Source organism: Cryptomeria japonica, chromosome 10 (genome assembly GCF_030272615.1).
Source record: "Cryptomeria japonica chromosome 10, Sugi_1.0, whole genome shotgun sequence".
NCBI lineage: Eukaryota > Viridiplantae > Streptophyta > Pinopsida > Cupressales > Cupressaceae > Cryptomeria > Cryptomeria japonica.
The window spans coordinates 415,318,190-415,336,274 of NC_081414.1; the positions used below are offsets into that span (position 1 = coordinate 415,318,190).

The 18,085-nt window shown below is 37.6% G+C and overlaps 1 protein-coding gene across 1 annotated transcript in view; it reads right to left on the reverse strand.

The window, feature by feature from the left end:
• LOC131038499 (acetyl-coenzyme A synthetase, chloroplastic/glyoxysomal) overlaps positions 1-18,085 on the reverse strand; it is a 163,315-nt gene that overhangs the window by 39,572 nt on the left and 105,658 nt on the right. Inside the window, exons 7-10 of the mRNA XM_057970945.2 lie at positions 15,190-15,291; positions 14,970-15,058; positions 2,971-3,061; positions 258-371 (exon numbers count right to left, since the gene is read on the reverse strand). Of these exons, the coding sequence (XP_057826928.2) occupies positions 258-371; positions 2,971-3,061; positions 14,970-15,058; positions 15,190-15,291 (396 nt within the window). The remainder of the gene's footprint in view (positions 1-257; positions 372-2,970; positions 3,062-14,969; positions 15,059-15,189; positions 15,292-18,085) is intronic.

An 18,085-nucleotide genomic window follows, 5' to 3' on the forward strand; every position in this document is an offset into this window, starting at 1 on the left:
AAACATCTACAGATCACCAAAGCAGGAATGGGACTCAAATGTACAGCAGAAGAAATAATATTGAGAAGTTAAAAGAAAGTAAAAGCTCAAATTAAACTTGAACAAAGCCGGGTGAATCCAAAGAAGGTAGATCTAAAATTCTAAGAAGATATAATCATCCACCACAAAAGTTACAAACATTGCAACTTCTGTATTGGTAATAAAACTTTGCTAAAAGACTGGTAATAAAAGAAAACTGAAATGTGAATATGACTTGCCTCATCTCCAAACCACATAAGAGAACGCACTAATGTTGGTGCAGTGTAGAAAATTGTAACTTTATACTTGTCAACAATTTCCCAACATCGTCCTGCATCAGGGTAGTTTGGTACCTACAGAATTAATATTTTCCTTGTCAGTGAAGTTTTCATGTACAAATTACTTATGCCAAGGACAAAAAATATGAAATTAGAGATGTGCATGCCATCAACAATGATAACAAAATATCCAACAAAGAGAGGAACTTCAAGTATAAGTCAAGAAGATTCAACTAGATTATCTAACGCATGCTAATCTGCACACCACATTCCATTCTAAACTTTACATAAGAAATTAAAAAGCTGAAAATAATTTTCACTATTGCTAAAATTTAGAAAAATAAAAAATTATATATACCTGTGACGACCTATTAAATTATCATGTACATAGATTATTACAACCTATAACTTTCGTAAAATTTAAAACCCAGCAAATGTAAAAGAATGAAACCTTATGACAAAAAACCATAAAATTATGACATAGATAGTACTGTAGCGAGTAAAATATGCCACTACAAGAACAAATTGCTCCACAAAGCATTGTAAATCTTAAAACTATCCATTTCAAACATAAATGGTTTTCTCACATACATAGCCACAATTTGATTTCCATCCTAAATGACATTCTTGTCTAAGAAAGGGAATTATCCTCAAAGGTAATAGATAACTTGTTTTCTTCAACTATTGTAAGGAAATATTTTGTTGTCATATCATGTATTAGCTTTGTGATACTAACAAAGCACAATACTTGGCAATCCAATTTAAATATCAATCACTGTTATCTAACTTAATCACATCATGATTCTCCTTCCCCTCCACCTTTTGACATTAAGACAAAGGTGGTCATTGTACTACACAAAACAAGGTTGTTGAGACAATATAGGGTCAAACCATTGCAATTCTATGTGTAAATAGCCTCAAACATGTTTTAATTCGAATCACACCCAAAAGCACCCTAGCCATAAAATGCAGATGACAGGGCTTTTAAAATTTTGTGATATTGCACCATAATCTATTTCCACCACAAGACTGCCAGGACAACATTTTTTACTTTGTAATTGCGCCTATTAAACAAGTTTACTATCTAAAAGAATACAACTTAAGTTTTGAAGGACTTGGCTTTTATCACATGGTTGTTGCACCATTCTCTCGATTCACGTGTTGTGGCCACCCATAACTTCCTCATGGCTTGAATTTGAGAAGAAAATCTAATTAATAGGCCACTACATGTATGTGTTGATGGAGTTGTTTGTTCCACATCCAATCAATTATACACCAAGTGGGTTCATATTTGCCTTTTTTGGAATGTCAGATAGCCTCCTTAGCCTTGTCCATTGCCTCCTGCAAATAAATCATTGGCTTTTCCCCCATCCATCAAGCATAGATGATCAAAGGTTTTGTCACCCAAAATTTAAATAGAACGGATTATCGAGGGGGAAAAAATTGAAGGACAACAATAAATAAAAAATAATGAAAAACGAACCCTATTGGGGGAGAGGATAAGGCAGAGGACAATGGTGCTAATGCTATGGAGAGGGACTATAATCTCCAATAAAGCATTCTAAAATGGTTCATGAATGAAACCAAAGATTGAAGATTAAATTGAACTAACTATCTAATTAAACAAGTCAATGTTACTCTCTCCCAATCCAAGGTTACGATGGTATTCAATGAGGATAATTGGAACAAATTGAAGGAAAATTGTTAATTTAGAAATACTACAGAAGTGTTTGACTCCAACTTGCGAGGATTTGAAGGCACGTCTAAATAAGATTATCCTTCTCAACTAGACCACTATTAAAAAAATTAAAGGCTAGCATAGCTATGCTCCAAGAGAAAATGTTAAAAGAAAAAAACCTGATTTACAAGAGGGCTCAAATAGGCTAAATGGGTCACCTCTGACTACTCCTGAAAAGGAGAAATTATAGCAATAAGGTTTTGAATAATTTTACATACAATAGGTTTCGTTCTAAGTAAGATTTTAGTTGTTTTTCCTTTGTGATTCTTTTGAGACAGCGTCTCTATGAGCTATGTTGACATAAATCCTAGATGATGCTATTCTAGGTTCCCAAAAGGTATGTGGTCCCAATCACATATGCACATTCTCTTGTGAGGGAGACAAGATTGATAAGGTGTAAGCTTGATCAGTGCCACAAGTTCAGCACTTTCTAACCTGAAAAAAATTATGATGCTAGAACTGGCATGCCTGGAATGATCAGTAAACCAAAATCAAGGTATTTGTTTATTACCCTTTTTGTGCATTTGACCACAGTGCAAGCGGTAATCTCATCATAGCAAAACAATCATGATATGTAAAGAGATTGAAAATTTATTGTACTATTTTGTTATCAAACAGGAGCTTCCACAATGAATTTTCAATTGAATTAAATACTTTATTTTATGAGAAATTTAACTGTGTATTAAATTGTCTATTTGATGACTGATTTCCATGAGTACACATTTCTATTAAGACCCTTCTCTCATGTGTATAGGTAATAATTACAAGGTAAGCACAACCACAAAGTGCACAAGCACATCTTAGTGCTATTTGCATTAAACCATACCACCAAACGTGGATTTTGTTGGTGATTCAAATATAAAATTGCAACATATATATGATTAATCAAAAACAGAAAGGATAGAAAATTTTCATATGGTTCATGTATACACTTACTCCTTCGTAAACCACAATTGTTGCTCCATTTAGAAGAGGACCGTACGTTACATAGCTATGTCCAGTGATCCATCCACAATCAGCTGTACACCTGCAAGTTAAATCAGCAAAATTGCTCTATTTTCAGACACAGATTGAATGTTAACTGATAAGTAAATATAAATTTTCATCTGACTTTAGTGTAGAACTTTTCTACACAATTATCTTGTAAAAAATAAATTACAGGGAAAAACAATACTTAAAGAAATATACAGATTTTCATTAGTTGGAATGCTTTTTACTAAGGTAATAAGAAGCAAAGGAAGAACACAGTTATTCTCCTCAAGTTTTATTTTTGTTCTTTTTTGCTAGATTAAATATTTGTATAATTTTTTTATAATCTTAGATACATATCTATTTTCCATTTTATCCCCCAGGGCTGGCTACACAAAACAATCATTTATGAAAACCAGCAAAGTCCATACAAGCAGGCTCTTTTACCAGCATATTACAACCATACAGAAAACCCATTAATGCCTTCACAGAGACGATTTTTAGAAGAAACTCATAGAACCAACCAAGGCCAAAACCACAAGAGAACCAAGTCCTAATAGTTGAGATGCCCCACAATTCCCAGAAAGAGCTTAGTTATTTCCATAGGAGATGTAGTTGGCATTCATGATGTTAGCACTCAAAGTTGTTTCGCCCACACACCATGAAGACAATTTGAAATTTATGTCTGGATTAGGTTAACTTAGAATGAAAGATATGCAACTTATGATTAGGTAGAAGACACCCATTAACCGATGCATGAGAAAAAATCACTAATCCTTCTCTAGGCTTTACTATGCAAAGGGAGTGTTCCCTGAGGTTAGTTTAGAGGACAATTAAAGAGAAATGTTTGGACATCACTGATCTTGGGAATGAACCATACTCAATGCACTAGAAACCCTAATAATTTGTAACTAAGCTTCAGTGTGCTGGTTTACCATAATCAAGACCTAAAACCCTATCTTATACAAAAAGGAAACTTGTGTATGAGACCAAAGATATAACAGATATTATCCCCTATAATATATTCAATCTAAGAGTGCATTTCATACATGACTGCAAACGCAACAGCAAAGCATCTTCCTCTAAATATTTCACTTAGGATAGTTTTCAAAAGTATAGTATTTTTAAAGCAATGGGTTATACAGGTCTGCAAGGACACCTAGTGCTAAATAGATTCTAAATTATTTAATGGTTTGTTTTTATGTGTATTTTGCAGATTTGTGCCTTGATCTTGTAAGGGTGACATCTGAATCTCAAAACCAAAGAGTAAAGCATGTGTAATCCAAAATCGTATCATACAAAGGATGATAACAACAGGGACTAAGTACTGCATTCACACACTTAAGTTGTCTCGATGCATATAAGACACAACACAACAAGATTATACCATTAATTATGAGAACATTCTACAATAATCCATTAACAAACTAATGAACTTCCTGTACTATGACAAAAGGATACTTTTTGAAAGCTTCACATAAAATTTACAACCTTCAGTGATGATAAACTTACCAACACAACACTTAGATTAGCAAATGTAATCAGAGGAATAGTTAGCAATGACCATTCCCAAAATCATACCCAAAATTCATGGAGACATTCACAATCTTGACTGGCATACATTAATAAATTCTCACTCAATAGATTACAAATATACAGTTACAAAATGGAATTGGTACTCAGATTTACAATATTACAAGCAAGCCTAGAGCACCTATGCCTTACGAATGCCATTTCATGACGTATAGCATTTTTCACCATTTCATCACTTTTAACCAAGGTCCAAGAGTCCTCCAAACCCTTCAAAAATTGTGAAGGTTGAAGCCATAGAATAGTAATTAGGCTGTAAGAATGTTTGCTGTCATAATGTTAGGTTTGAGTGTTTTTAATTTTGTTATCTTTTTTTCTGAATTTCCCACCTAACTTGGTCTGCTCTCAACAATAAGACTCGTTGGATTTGCCAATTATGACCAGGCGCGTAGAGTACCCAGGTCATGAATCTGCTAGCCTTGATCAACTTCAACTACACCAAACTCACAGAGTCTTGGTGATTCTAGACAAGTCTAGTAACTTTGATTCATATCATGGCAAGCGAATTCTACACTCAAAAAATAACCTAATTACCGAACTCAAATATTCCAACAACTCTCTTTCATAGTGTTGACGTGGATGGAATCGCATTGCTGCAAACTCCATACGGCCAACGCAGAATAGAATAGCCGACTGATTATCCTACTCTCTCTTGAGATAAGGAAGTCTCTAATGCTGTTTTCTAAGTTTGATCAAAGGAGACTACCTCAAGGTTTCTTTTGTCAGGTCTTGACTGTGCGATCTCTCAGTGGCTTGATGTGTTTTTGCTGGAAACACAAGGGGACTTACGATTTGCAACAAGCTAGTCTGCTGTGATTCTCGAATTACGCAATAAAGAGCAAAAGGAAAGGTTTAGGAGATCTAAAACTAACAACACGGGTATGCGGGTAGACGGATTCCACATAACCAATTCCTGCTTGGCCAGAATAGCTCACAACCTTGCAGGAACGGTGCAATCTTCAAAGGGACTTGGAAGATTTTCAGACGGGAGACGCACGGCTAAGCACCCAATTCTGGCGCAGCTTAGACGGACATCTACAATTGAACTAAGCACAATCGAAGGCTCAGGTTAACCACACAAAAGGATACACAATCAACATATCCTCAGTGGTATGACCCCGAATCTATCAAATACCTGCACACCCAAAATAGAAAGATCTATCTAAAATACTAAAAGAACCATGCAAACAGGATGAAAACAAGACAATAAACACCAAATCAATGTATATATTGATCTCATCTGCCTATTACAACAATTTCTGCAGCATCTCTATGCTACTGCTAAGATCTAACCTATTCTAACTCTAAAATCTAACTATCTAACCATCTCACTATCTAACAATCTAACCCTTTACAAAAGAAAGGCCTCTGCCTTTTATAGCTATTACAATTTTGAACCGAAGGCTAGGATGGACTGCATCTAAGGGCCCTGATCTATCTTCCAGAAGCTGACAGCTTTAACCCATGCCTAATTAATTCTCAGTTATCCAACCAGCAACTATCTCAACTACCTGCCACTATTTGGCTTTAATTCAGGTCTATCCAATCTTCTTGGTGGTTGGGAATAGTTATCCACAAAAATATCTTGCACGGGACCCATAGGCAGTTTACAATAAAGCAATTTCAGCTTTAAAACTGAATTTCTGGACTTAAATCCAGCTGTGTGCTTTTTTGAGAATGCATAAACTTGCAGCATTCAGAGTGTTCTTTGGTCTGTGGTCCCGGTGGTGGACTTCATCTTTGTTCAGCGACACGGTTCCCAATGTTTGGTTGCTCTTGCGCTCCTGTATCTTTTCTTTGTCCAGTCTTCAGCGCCTGGCCTTGAATTGCGATCCTTCCTCGATTTGCGTTTCAGGTCTTTCTCCTGGTTCTTCGATGACGTCCTGCGATCAACCAATTTCATTTCATTAAATCAATTTGAAAAAATAAATAATTTAATTTTAACAAACATTAAATTTAATTACGACGTGTGGCTTGAGAAGCTCTTTGTGAGATGTATCTTGAAAATGCTTCTCTTTTCTCTTTGATTGTGAAATCTGATCCTTGGTCTTGATGGTGTTTGGGCAATTTACTTTTGCGTGATTTTACCTTTGGAGTCTTGGGCGTTTTGAAAACTTCTTATAGTGCGACTCTGGAGGTTTGAAGAACTTCTGCAAATTGGTAAAAAACTCTTAACTCTCATGCTTTTCTGGTGAATTTCGGAGAACTTAGACGCTATTTTGCAATTTTCAAAAACTTCGGACCCTTTGGCTTGTTTGGAATTTCGCGACTTTTAACCTTCTGGCGAATTTAGGAGCGCTTGGGGTTTTGGAGACTAAGGCTTTTGGCGAGTTGAAAGACTTTCGAACTTTTAAACATGCTTCGCAATAAACTTCGGGCCCTATGACGCCTCTGTTCGCAAGCTTCCGCCTTTTCGAATTTCGGAGCTAAAGTATGATCTTGCAGATTTCGAGGCTTTTGAACCTTTTTACAAATTCGCCAAAACTTGAAATTTCGCAGGTATGGTCCGAAATTGAAGTTTTAAGGTGATTTTCGGACCACTTGGAAATCTTGTGTACCTTCTTTTTTTTTTAAAACTTCGGACCTAAAGCGTCTTTGCAATTTTGGAGAACTTCGGACTGCAAGGCACATTTCACGATTTTTAAATGAACTTCGGAGTTTTTGGACGTTAAATGTCTTTCGGCGAATTTACCCAGATTTCGGACCTATAAACGCGTTTGGAAATTTCGAAATTTTTAAGGCCAAATTCGGAGGTAGGGTCCGAAATTGGGCGTTTAAGTGTTTTTCGGACCACATGGGTCTTTTGCAAATTTAAGGTAAATTTCGAACCTAAAGGCACTTTTGGCAAGTTAAGTGAATTTCGGACCTCCAGCCAGTTTTGTCAACTTTTTCACTTTTTGGCCCAGGGTCCGAAATTGGACAACTTAAGTGATTTTCGGACCTTCGGGGCATTTTTGCAACTTTTGAACTTTTTCACATTTTAGCCCCAGGGTCCAAAATTGGGCATTTTGGGCGATTTTAAACGTTTTCTCAAGAAGTGCGAGCTTGGGCACTTGGGCAAGTTTGTCAAGTTCTCGCCGAAGGATCATTTAATGGAATATAACATTTAAGTATAAGAGACATTTATACTTTAAGTTATATTCCATATATACTTTCAGGGTGTTTGAGAGTGGTTTCAGACCTCCAGGAGTTATATTGCAAATTCTAGTTTTGGGAGGTTTCCTCAGTTTTTCAGAGTTAGTCAAATTTCAGGATCAGGACATTCCAGACTTAGCCAAATTTCAAGATCAGGAAATTCCAGACTTAGCCAAATTTCAGGGCAAGACAGAAAGGCACAAACTGGGGGGTCCCTGTCCAAGACGGGGATGGGTGTGCGATTCACACAACAAATGGCGACTCGGCTGGGAAATGTTCCTGAACATTTCAAAGATGACTATCCGGATCGAACCCGAGAATCTCTGGTATATATCCCACAAAACAACCCAAATGACAGAAGACAGATTCAAAGTAAAAATGAGGTCGCAAACTGAATCAAGTCACCAACCTTGAGAAATTGAGTGTGTACAGTGAAGTTCATCCTGGCTTAAAGAAGGTTGAAATATCATTGTTTAGTTAATGCAAGTTACGTAGAGCGACTCTAACTCCAAAAGCAACCTGGATGGAGCCCCGCTGCCAACAAGCGTCTATAGCCCCGGCGGAGTTATCACCTGTAAGCTCATAGAGATTGCTCTGTTTCCGATAAATTTTCTTTTTGAAAATCGGCAGAGGTGTCTGCATTCCCAAAGCCAAGCAACTTGATATTTCTTTGCTTTTCAATTTCTTTTCTTTTGATTTTTCTCTTTTATTTTCACTTTTTCACCTTGGCTGGTAAGCAGTGAAGCCTACATGGGATTGAGCGTTACAGTGGTCGCTGAAGCAGAGCTTCAGAATTTTTTTACTTGCAGTGACCTCCCTTTGATAAAATGACAGACTTAAGCGTTTTTAAGCATTTAAAAGTGCAGTGATCACAACGTTGGTGACAAGACGTAGTAAGCAACTAAATTTTTAGACTGACTAAGCCTTAAACCAAAATGGACTGACTACGGGGGCAACCGTCAATTAGGCGCTCTACCAAAGTCGGCATCCAAGAAATGAGCCGGAAAAAACTTCATGACTTCGTACACCAGAGCTGGGAAAAGCAAACAAACCCCTTCAAAAACTGACAGGGAGACAACCCCTTCCAAAAGGACATCTACACTACGGAAAGCAAACTAAACTAAAGCAGAAAATAGGGAAACTAAGCTAGAACAGAAAACAAACTATTCACAAAACAGGAAATAAAACCTAGACTAACTATGTACAAGAAAAGACCAACTGCACAAAAGGTGGACTATATGCATGCGTTCCCGACTCAGGGTGATTTTCCAGTATATGCAGCAGTAACAAGGCAGTGGGAACAGTTCTCAGTTTGGCTGGTTTGTCTTTGTATTTTGAAAAGAAAATTTTCAGTTGGCCACTCTCGAATTTAACCAGGACATTGGGCAAAATTATTAATTGAGGGAGTTCATTAGGTCCGTGGTTAATCCATTTACAAGTTGTTTTTCCAGAATATTCAAAATTAAACGGAAAATTTTCAGAATTAACAGCAAGAGGGAAAGAAACAACCTGGCAGGTTTCTAAGTCATGCAGAGTTTTGTACGATGGGTTGTGCGGCGGGAAGGCTTCAACAGATGTATCAGGAGGTCGCCATTGGTGGTGCAGCATCTCAATAGCGTCTGGTGTATGCAAATTAGCATCAAATTTTTCATTGGGTGGCGCAAGCTGATAGTTGATCTCAAAACCGAACTCGAACTCAGGAAAGAGGGGTGCATCGTCTGCTGGTGCATCTTCATATCGTGTGAACAATGCAGCCTTATGCACTTCTATCAGTATTTCCTCAAACAACAGAGACTCTTTGATTGATTGGCTCTCAAAAACATCCTCGACGGACTCTTGGACTGCATCGTCCATTTGTGGGGTTGTTGCAAACTGCTCTTCAACCTGTGGCTGATCCACAAAGCTCCCTTGATCGTCCTCTTGAACACTGTCATCATCAGTTGCAGGGATAATGAATTCACCTGCTGCCTTGGTCTGATTGACTGGTTCATCTTGCTCAACACTAGATAGCTGCATCATTTCATCATCGAGGAGTGCGGCGCTGCATTGATTTTGCATTCGTCTATACTCATCTGCAGCAAGGTAGGCACTCCACACTTTGCTAGTGATGCTCTCCTCTAGTTCTTCCGGTAGTCCAAATTGGGTTTTGACTTGACTGACTGCTTCTATGCATAGCGAGCAGGTGAACTCTAAATGTGGGGTGCGGTGAATTCTGCACCACCAAGGTGACAGTATGTTCTCCAAGCATAACTCCTCTTCGAGACCAAACTGATTCTCAATCAAATTCTTGAATCTTGTAAATTCTTCGATGCTGGACGGAGGACTCAGGATATCCGGCTGTACAGTCGCCTCTGGTTTGGGGACATCCCAAAAGAATATCTGCCCCTGTAATGCGAGCTCGACCCTTGACAAAAATGTCAAGCAATTCAGTTCATCGTGCGCTGTGGTGTCATGAATTCTGCAGTGAGTTGCAGATGCAAATTCGAACAGCTGCCTGGGATATAGCTGCAGACTCAGCTCTTGCTGGATTTGAAAAATTTCGGACTGCAAACAGCCTTCATGAAGCGACTGACTCAACATATTGACTCAAAAATATTTTTGGTATTTTTTGGTTTTCTGATTTTTTGGCTTTTCTGGTTTAACAGGGATCTTGCATATCCCGAATATAGCATTTAAAAGGTCGATTAGACTCAACTTGCTGCAAGGAACTGTTAAGGCACCCTCCCAAATTTTGTTGCGTGCGGAGGGTAAAAAAGCTCCAGGGTTACTCTTTGAAAATGCAGGCTGATATGATGCGGATTTAGCTGTTTAGACATTCATCATACGCCCTCCTTCTAGTGCCAATTCTGTTGACGTGGATGAAATCGCATTGCTGCAAACTCCATACGGCCAACGCAGAATAGAATAGCCGACTAATTATCCTACTCTCTCTTGAGATAAGGAAGTCTCTAATGCTGTTTTCTAAGTTTGATCAAAGGAGACTACCTCAAGGTTTCTTTTGTCAGGTCTTGACTGCGGGATCCCTCAGTGGCTTGATGTGTTTTTGCTAGAAACACAAGGGGACTTACGATTTGCAACAAGCAAGTCTGCTATGATTCTCGAATTACGCAATAAAGAGCAAAAGGAAAGGTTTAGGAGATCTAAAACTAACAACACGGGTATGCGGGTAGACGGATTCCACATAACCAATTCCTGCTTGGCCAGAATAGCTCACAACCTTGCAGGAATGGTGCAATCTTCAAAGAGACTTGGAAGATTTTCAGACTGGAGACGCACGGCTAAGCACCCAATTCTGGCGCAGCTTAGACGGACATCTACAATTGAACTAAGCACAATCGAAGGCTCAGGTTAACCACACAAAAGGATACACAATCAGCATATCCTCAGTGGTATGAGCCCGAATCTATCAAATACCTGCACACCCAAAATAGAAAGATCTATCTAAAATACTAAAAGAAACCATGCAAACAGGATGAAAACAAGACAATAAACACCAAATCAATGTTTATATATTGATCTCATCTGCCTATTACAACAATTTCTGCAGCATCTCTATGCTACTGCTAAGATCTAACCTATTCTAACTCTAAAATCTGACTATCTAACCATCTCACTATCTAACAATCTAACCCTTTACAAAAGAAAGGCCTCTGCCTTTTATAGATATTACAATTTTGAACCGAAGGCTAGGATGGACTGCATCTAAGGGCCCTGATCTGTCTTCCAGAAGCTGACAGCTTTAACCCATGCCTAATTAATTCTCAGTTATCCAACCAGCAACTATCTCAACTACCTGCCACTATTTGGCTTTAATTCAGGTCTATCCAATCTTCTTGGTGGTTGGGAATAGTTATCCACAAAAATATCTTGCACGGGACCCATAGGCAGTTTACAATAAAGCAATTTCAGCTTTAAAACTGAATTTCTGGACTTAAATCCAGCTGTGTGCTTTTTTGAGAATGCATAAACTTGTAGCATTCAGAGTGTTCTTTGGTTTGTGGTCCCGGTGGTGGACTTCATCTTTGTTCAGCGACACGGTTCCCAATGTTTGGTTGCTCTTGCGCTCCTGTATCTTTTCTTTTTCCAGTCTTCAGCGCCTGGCCTTGAATTGCTATCCTTCCTCGATTTGCGTTTCAGGTCTTTCTCCTGGTTCTTCGATGACGTCCTGCGATCAACCAATTTCATTTCATTAAATCAATTTGAAAAATTAAATAATTTAATTTTAACAAACACTAAATTTAATTACGACGTCTGGCTTGAGAAGATCTCTGTGAGATGTATCTTGAAAATGCTTCTCTTTTCTCTTCGATTGTGAAATCTGATCCTTGGTCTTGATGGTGTTTGGGTGATTTACTTCTGCATGATTTTACCTTTGGAGTCTTGGGCGTTTTGAAAACTTCTTATAGTGCGACTCTGGAGGTTTGAAGAGCTTCTGCAAATTGTTAAAAAACTCTTAACTCTCATGCTTTTCTGGTGAATTTCGGAGAACTTAGACACTATTTTGCAATTTTCAAAAACTTCGGACCCTTTGGCTTGTTTGGAATTTCACGACTTTTAACCTTCTGGCGAATTTAGGAGCGCTTGGGGTTTTGGAGACTTAGGCTTTTGGCAAGTTGAAAGACTTTCGAACTTTTAAACATGCTTCGCAATAAACTTCGAGCCCTATGACACCTCTGTTCGCAAGCTTCCGCCTTTTCGAATTTCGGAGCTAAAGTATGATCTTGCAGATTTCGGGGCTTTTGAACCTTTTTACAAATTCGCCAAAACTTGAAATTTCGCGGGTATGGTCCGAAATTGAAGTTTTAAGGTGATTTTCGGACCACTTGGAAATCTTGTGCACCTTCTTTTTTTAAAAAAAACTTCGGACCTAAAGCGTCTTTGCAATTTTGGAGAACTTCGGACCACAAGGCACATTTCACGATTTTTAAATGAACTTCGGAGTTTTCGGACGTTAAACGTCTTTTGGCGAATTTACCCAGATTTCGAACCTATAAACGCGTTTGGAAATTTCGCGATTTTAATGCCAAATTCGGAGGTAGGGTCCGAAATTGGGCGTTTAAGTGTTTTTCGGACCACAGGGGTCTTTTGCAAATTTAAGGTAAATTTCGGACCTAAAGGCACTTTTGGCAAGTTAAGTGAATTTCGGACCTCTAGCCAGTTTTGTCAACTTTTTCACTTTTTGGCCCAGGGTCCGAAATTGGACAACTTAAGTGATTTTCGGACCTCTAGGGCATTTTCGCAACTTTTGAACTTTTTCACATTTTAGCCCCAGGGTCCGAAATTGGGCATTTTGGGCGATTTTAAACGTTTTCTCAAGAAGTGCGAGCTTGGGCACTTGGGCAAGTTTGTCAAGTTCTAAATAAAATTATTAAATAATTAAGTTTAGGCTGACCTTGGTGAATATCTTTAAATACTTTAATAAATGAATAAAATTGTGTTGTATGAGGCCAACTTACAAGGTTTATTTCTCCTATTGCTTGGGCCAACCTGTTTGGCTATGAAGGAAGGAGGCGAGTCCAATGGAAGTCATCACAAAAATTGCAGTCATTGCTTCAGGCACGATCTGCTCTTCCTAGGACAAAATCCTCAGGGAGTATCCTCAAGTGGTACGACACCCCTACCTGACTATCCTTTCTTGTGTGCAGCATTGAAGATGGAAAAAATTAGGAGGTTCACACAAGAATGAACTTCAGGAGCAACAACATCCGGACTTATGAAATATGGGTAAATGAGTTTAACTCAAAAATTATGCAAATAAATCCTAATTAAACACCATAATCTGATGCACTATAAAAAATACCTCCTACTTGTCATTGTAAGAGCTAAAGGGGCTCTCTAATGAATGATTCACAAGGCACAACACTTATTGAAGGTTGTGCAAATGGGGTAGCGAGCTAAGCCGGCTTGATTTGGGGGGACTCCATGGTCAAGTGTGCTCAAGTTGGAGCAGAATCGGGATGAGTGACCTCCCAAGAAGTCCCAATGTTTCACCCCTATGAACATCGCTTAGATGCAATTAGTGCTAAGCAGACCATTAATGCTCATGAGAGATGGGTCCATGTGAACCACTATTCATGATATATGGATCAATGAGTTTGACTCAAAATCTACACAATTGAATACTGATATAATGCCATAATCTAATACACTATGAAAAATACCTCCTACTTGTCATTTAGAACCTTGTTTATACACACATAGCATGGAGGCTGTCAGTTGAAGGTGGGTTAATAGAATGAAAAGCAAGGCTGATGGCTCCAGCAGTGAGTTTAAGCCTGTAATGATAAATAAAGGCTATTCTTGAGAGCTTGGTATAGACTACAACCAAACCTCTGCAGGGATAGCAAAGATGTTAAGTGTAAGGATTATTTTGTCTTTCACAGCTTTGTTTAGCAGAAACATTTATAAAATGGATGTCAAGACCATATTTATAAACTATTACTTGTAAAAAGAGCTTTATGTGGTGTAGACAGAGGGTTTAGCAGTTACAAAATACAGAGAATAAGGCTTGGAAAATTGTTGAATACAGTAAATGGTCTAAAACATGGACCACATCCATGGTCCAGTAAAATTAATGCTATTTTCATATCAAATGGGCTTGCTGGGTGCAGATGTGAAGAAAAGTAATGAAATTATTATTGTAGTTGTGCATGTTGATGATGATCAATTCATTGCAAACCAATCAAATTTCTGAATTTCTAAACTATTACTTGTACGAAAAGCTTTATGTGGTGTAGACAGAAGGTTTAACAATTACCAAATACAGAGAAGAGCTATAAGGCTTGGCAATTTGTTGAATACAGTAAATGGTCTAAAACATGGACCACATCCATGGTCCAGTAAAATGAATGCTATTTCATATCAAATGGGCTTGCTGGGAGCAGATGTGAAGAAAAGTAGTGAAATAATTATTGTAGTTGTGCATGTTGATGATGATCAATTCATTAGAAACCAATCGAAATTTCTGAATTTCTGCATAAAATTTCAACTATAAGCAATTGTCATTTTGCACATTATAAAAACACCTAAAATAACTACAAAATTCAATGAATACTATTTACAGGGCATCATTCCATAGATAATCTATACTTCTGTCTGTTCCTAAAAGGGTTTCTCATTTCAATTAATATGCAGATACTATGTTCAAGATAGCAAAAATTCAGAAATGGACTTAAAAATATGTAAACATGAAGAGTATAATACACTACTGTTTGCCCAGTACTTTATATCACCATACATACCAGTATACATCGCTTGGCTTGTAGTCAAAAGCATATTTGAATGTTGTGGCTGAGTAAACCATGTATCCACCAGTAGTATGTAGAACACCCTATCAAATAAAGTAATGAAAACCATAATTACAATCTAAAATATAAGATAAAGATAAATTTGGAATGGATTGGGATCAATATTCAAAATTCTAGGATTCTTGAAATATCCAGCTATGAAAAAGCAAGTCACCTTAGGCTTTCCTGTGCTGCCACTTGTATATAAGAGAAAAAGTGGATCTTCTGCATCAACCCATTCAACTTCACATGCTGTTGGGTAGTTTGGAACAGTCTCCTGGTCAAAAAGAGAACACAATGGTCTACAGAATTACCAATACATGTTGCTTCAAAATTTATAACCTATAAATGAAATTATACATTTTGATTAAATGCATCATAATAACTACAATACATCATAAATGTTTTAAAAGTAAACCCTTTCTGACCATGTTGAAGAGATTTCAAATCACTCAACATAGAAAAAAATGTTGATGCACACCATGCAACAAGTTAAAATAAACATGAATCCACCATATCTTCAATGAAATGAAATTTTATTTCTCCAAGTCTTACAACAATATCTTCTCCTTCTCCTACTCTACTTCTATTCTAAGAAGCAACAACTCTCTACTTGAATTAATGAGCTATCTATCTAATTAATTACAAATGAGAAGGCAGGGCCTTTTATAGAGCTCCTCCCACAAATGAACAGCCAAGATTGATTTGAAATCAAGGCCCAAGATTACACCATGCAAACCCTAATTAGGAATTGATCAAAAATGACCTATGTGGCACCAAGTAGTGGGCCTGTCAATTAATAAGGCATCACGCCCATCATGTATTTAATGGCCCATCACTTCAAATGAGGTGCCCACTATGCATTAAATATCCCACCACTCCATTAGGCATTTAATAGTTCATTGCCCAAAATAGGGCGCCCACTATCCCTTTCCTTGGCGGCAAATGCAATGAATCTAGTCATGATGGTTGGGAGATATTTGATTGGCCAAAGATGATGGGGTGCCACCTCAACATGTTGGACGCCATGTGGACCCGATGACTCATCACGAGGAATATTCCATTTTTCATCATTTTGTGATCAAGGTTCTTGTTAGAGTTATCTTTTATTAGCTAATAATTATTTATTTAATTATTAGTCTATTATACTCTGCTTAAGCTAAACTTAGGAAACTTATAATTCCTTAGGGTTTTAACTTTTCTCCTTTAGGGTTTCGAGTATCCTCTTATAAGGATTCTCTCTTTGTATTTTCATAACAACTGTAATTATTGAGTTGCATTCTTATTGCACAATCAATATGACTCCTCTTTTCTGATCTCTGAATTCTAGCCTCCATAGCTTTTTTGCTTCTCTCTTTCTGTGACAAGTTTGCATGCAAATGATCTTTGGGAGCCGTAGAGTTGATTTTTCGTCAACTCCAATATTATTTAATTATTAGTCTATTATACTCTATGCTTAAGCTAAACTTAGGAATCTTATAATTCTTTAGGGTTTTCTCCTTTAAGGTTTCGAGTATCCTCTTATAAGGATTCTCTCTTTGTATTTTCATAACAACTGTAATTATTGAATTTTCATAACAACTGTAATTATTGAATTGCATTCTTGTTACACAATCAATATGACTCCTCTTTTCTGGATCTCTGAATTCTGGCCTCTATAGCTTTTTTGCTTTTCTCTTTTTGTGATAGGTTTGCATGCAGGTGATCTTTGGGAATTGTAAAGTTGATTTTTCCTCAACTCCAATATGGTATCAGAGCTCCAGATCCGCATGCCCATGTTCTCTTCATGAGGGATTTTGGGCCTTGTTCTTCAGATCTGTCTATTCAGGGGTTTGTGCAGTTGTTGTTTTTTTCTATTTTGGGGGGTAGCTGATTTTTTGGTACATTTTGGTGCCAAAAGGACCTCACAATTGGATTCAGAAGGCTAATTCCACGAATTTTAATATATAATTCGACCTATTTCGGTGACAAGGGCATCTGGGGCATGATTTTTTATTGGCATATTTTTCGAGGCACAAAAAATCCGTACCGCTGTACCTGCAAATGTGTCAAAAAAATTTCATCAAAAAAAATAAATAAATAAAATTTATTTTTATTTTTTCTTACCCTCTTTATGCCCTAAAAGAGGGGTTTTTTTCTTTTGGCCGTAACTTAGTCATACGGAAGCGTTTTTTCAAAAACTTTATATCGTCGGAAAGCTCTTTTCAAGCTCTCTTCAGATCTGGAGATTTGATCTTCTAATTTTTCTTTTTTGATGGTGTATTTTCTTTCAAAGCCAGAAGTTCCTTTTTGCACTTCGGGAGACATAACTTGAGCATCCGAACTCCGTTTTATGAAAACTTTATATTGTTGGAAAACTTGTTCTATGCACTTTCCATTCATATGAGTTTTCTTTCCAGATTCTACTCCAAGTATATTTTATTCAGTTTTTTTGCTTTTCAGCACTCTAGTGAATATCTTGGATGTTTCAGGTCCTGGGATCTCTCTCTTTGAGTAGGATGTCTCGTCTTTGACTGTTCTTTCTGTTTCTAGTCTTCTGTCTCTTCTGATCATTGTAGTAATTTATTTATGCAAACGCACTGAGATAAAGTGCCACCATGCATTGTATACTTGGGATCTTGCACATCTTGTGCCTTATTGTACATGCACTACTTATAAAGTGCCATGGGGGGGGTTGATGTTTGCCTTTGTTTGCCATCTACCTTTGTCACGTGAGTGTTCCTTCCACGATATTAGCCTCATGATGTGTGTCAAGTGAATGTTCCTTCCACGACACTATGTACTTTCTCTGCACCTTCGATGTTCCTGGTTCTTCGTCATGCAGTTCTTGTTGGTCGTTCTTTTCAGTGTACCTGTCCCTCTCCCTTTTCAGCATTATGGGGAGGTTTGTCCTATTGGTTCTAATGCTTCCTTGGTTCGATTGATCAGCTCTTTAGACTTTGGTGTTTTCATGCCATCTGTATCTTCGAGTTCAGTTGTTTGCCTTTGTTTGCCATCTGATTCGAGTAGTGTCATTTGAGGGCACTCATCTAGATTACAGTCTTCTCTACCTGGTCATGTTCTATTTCAGT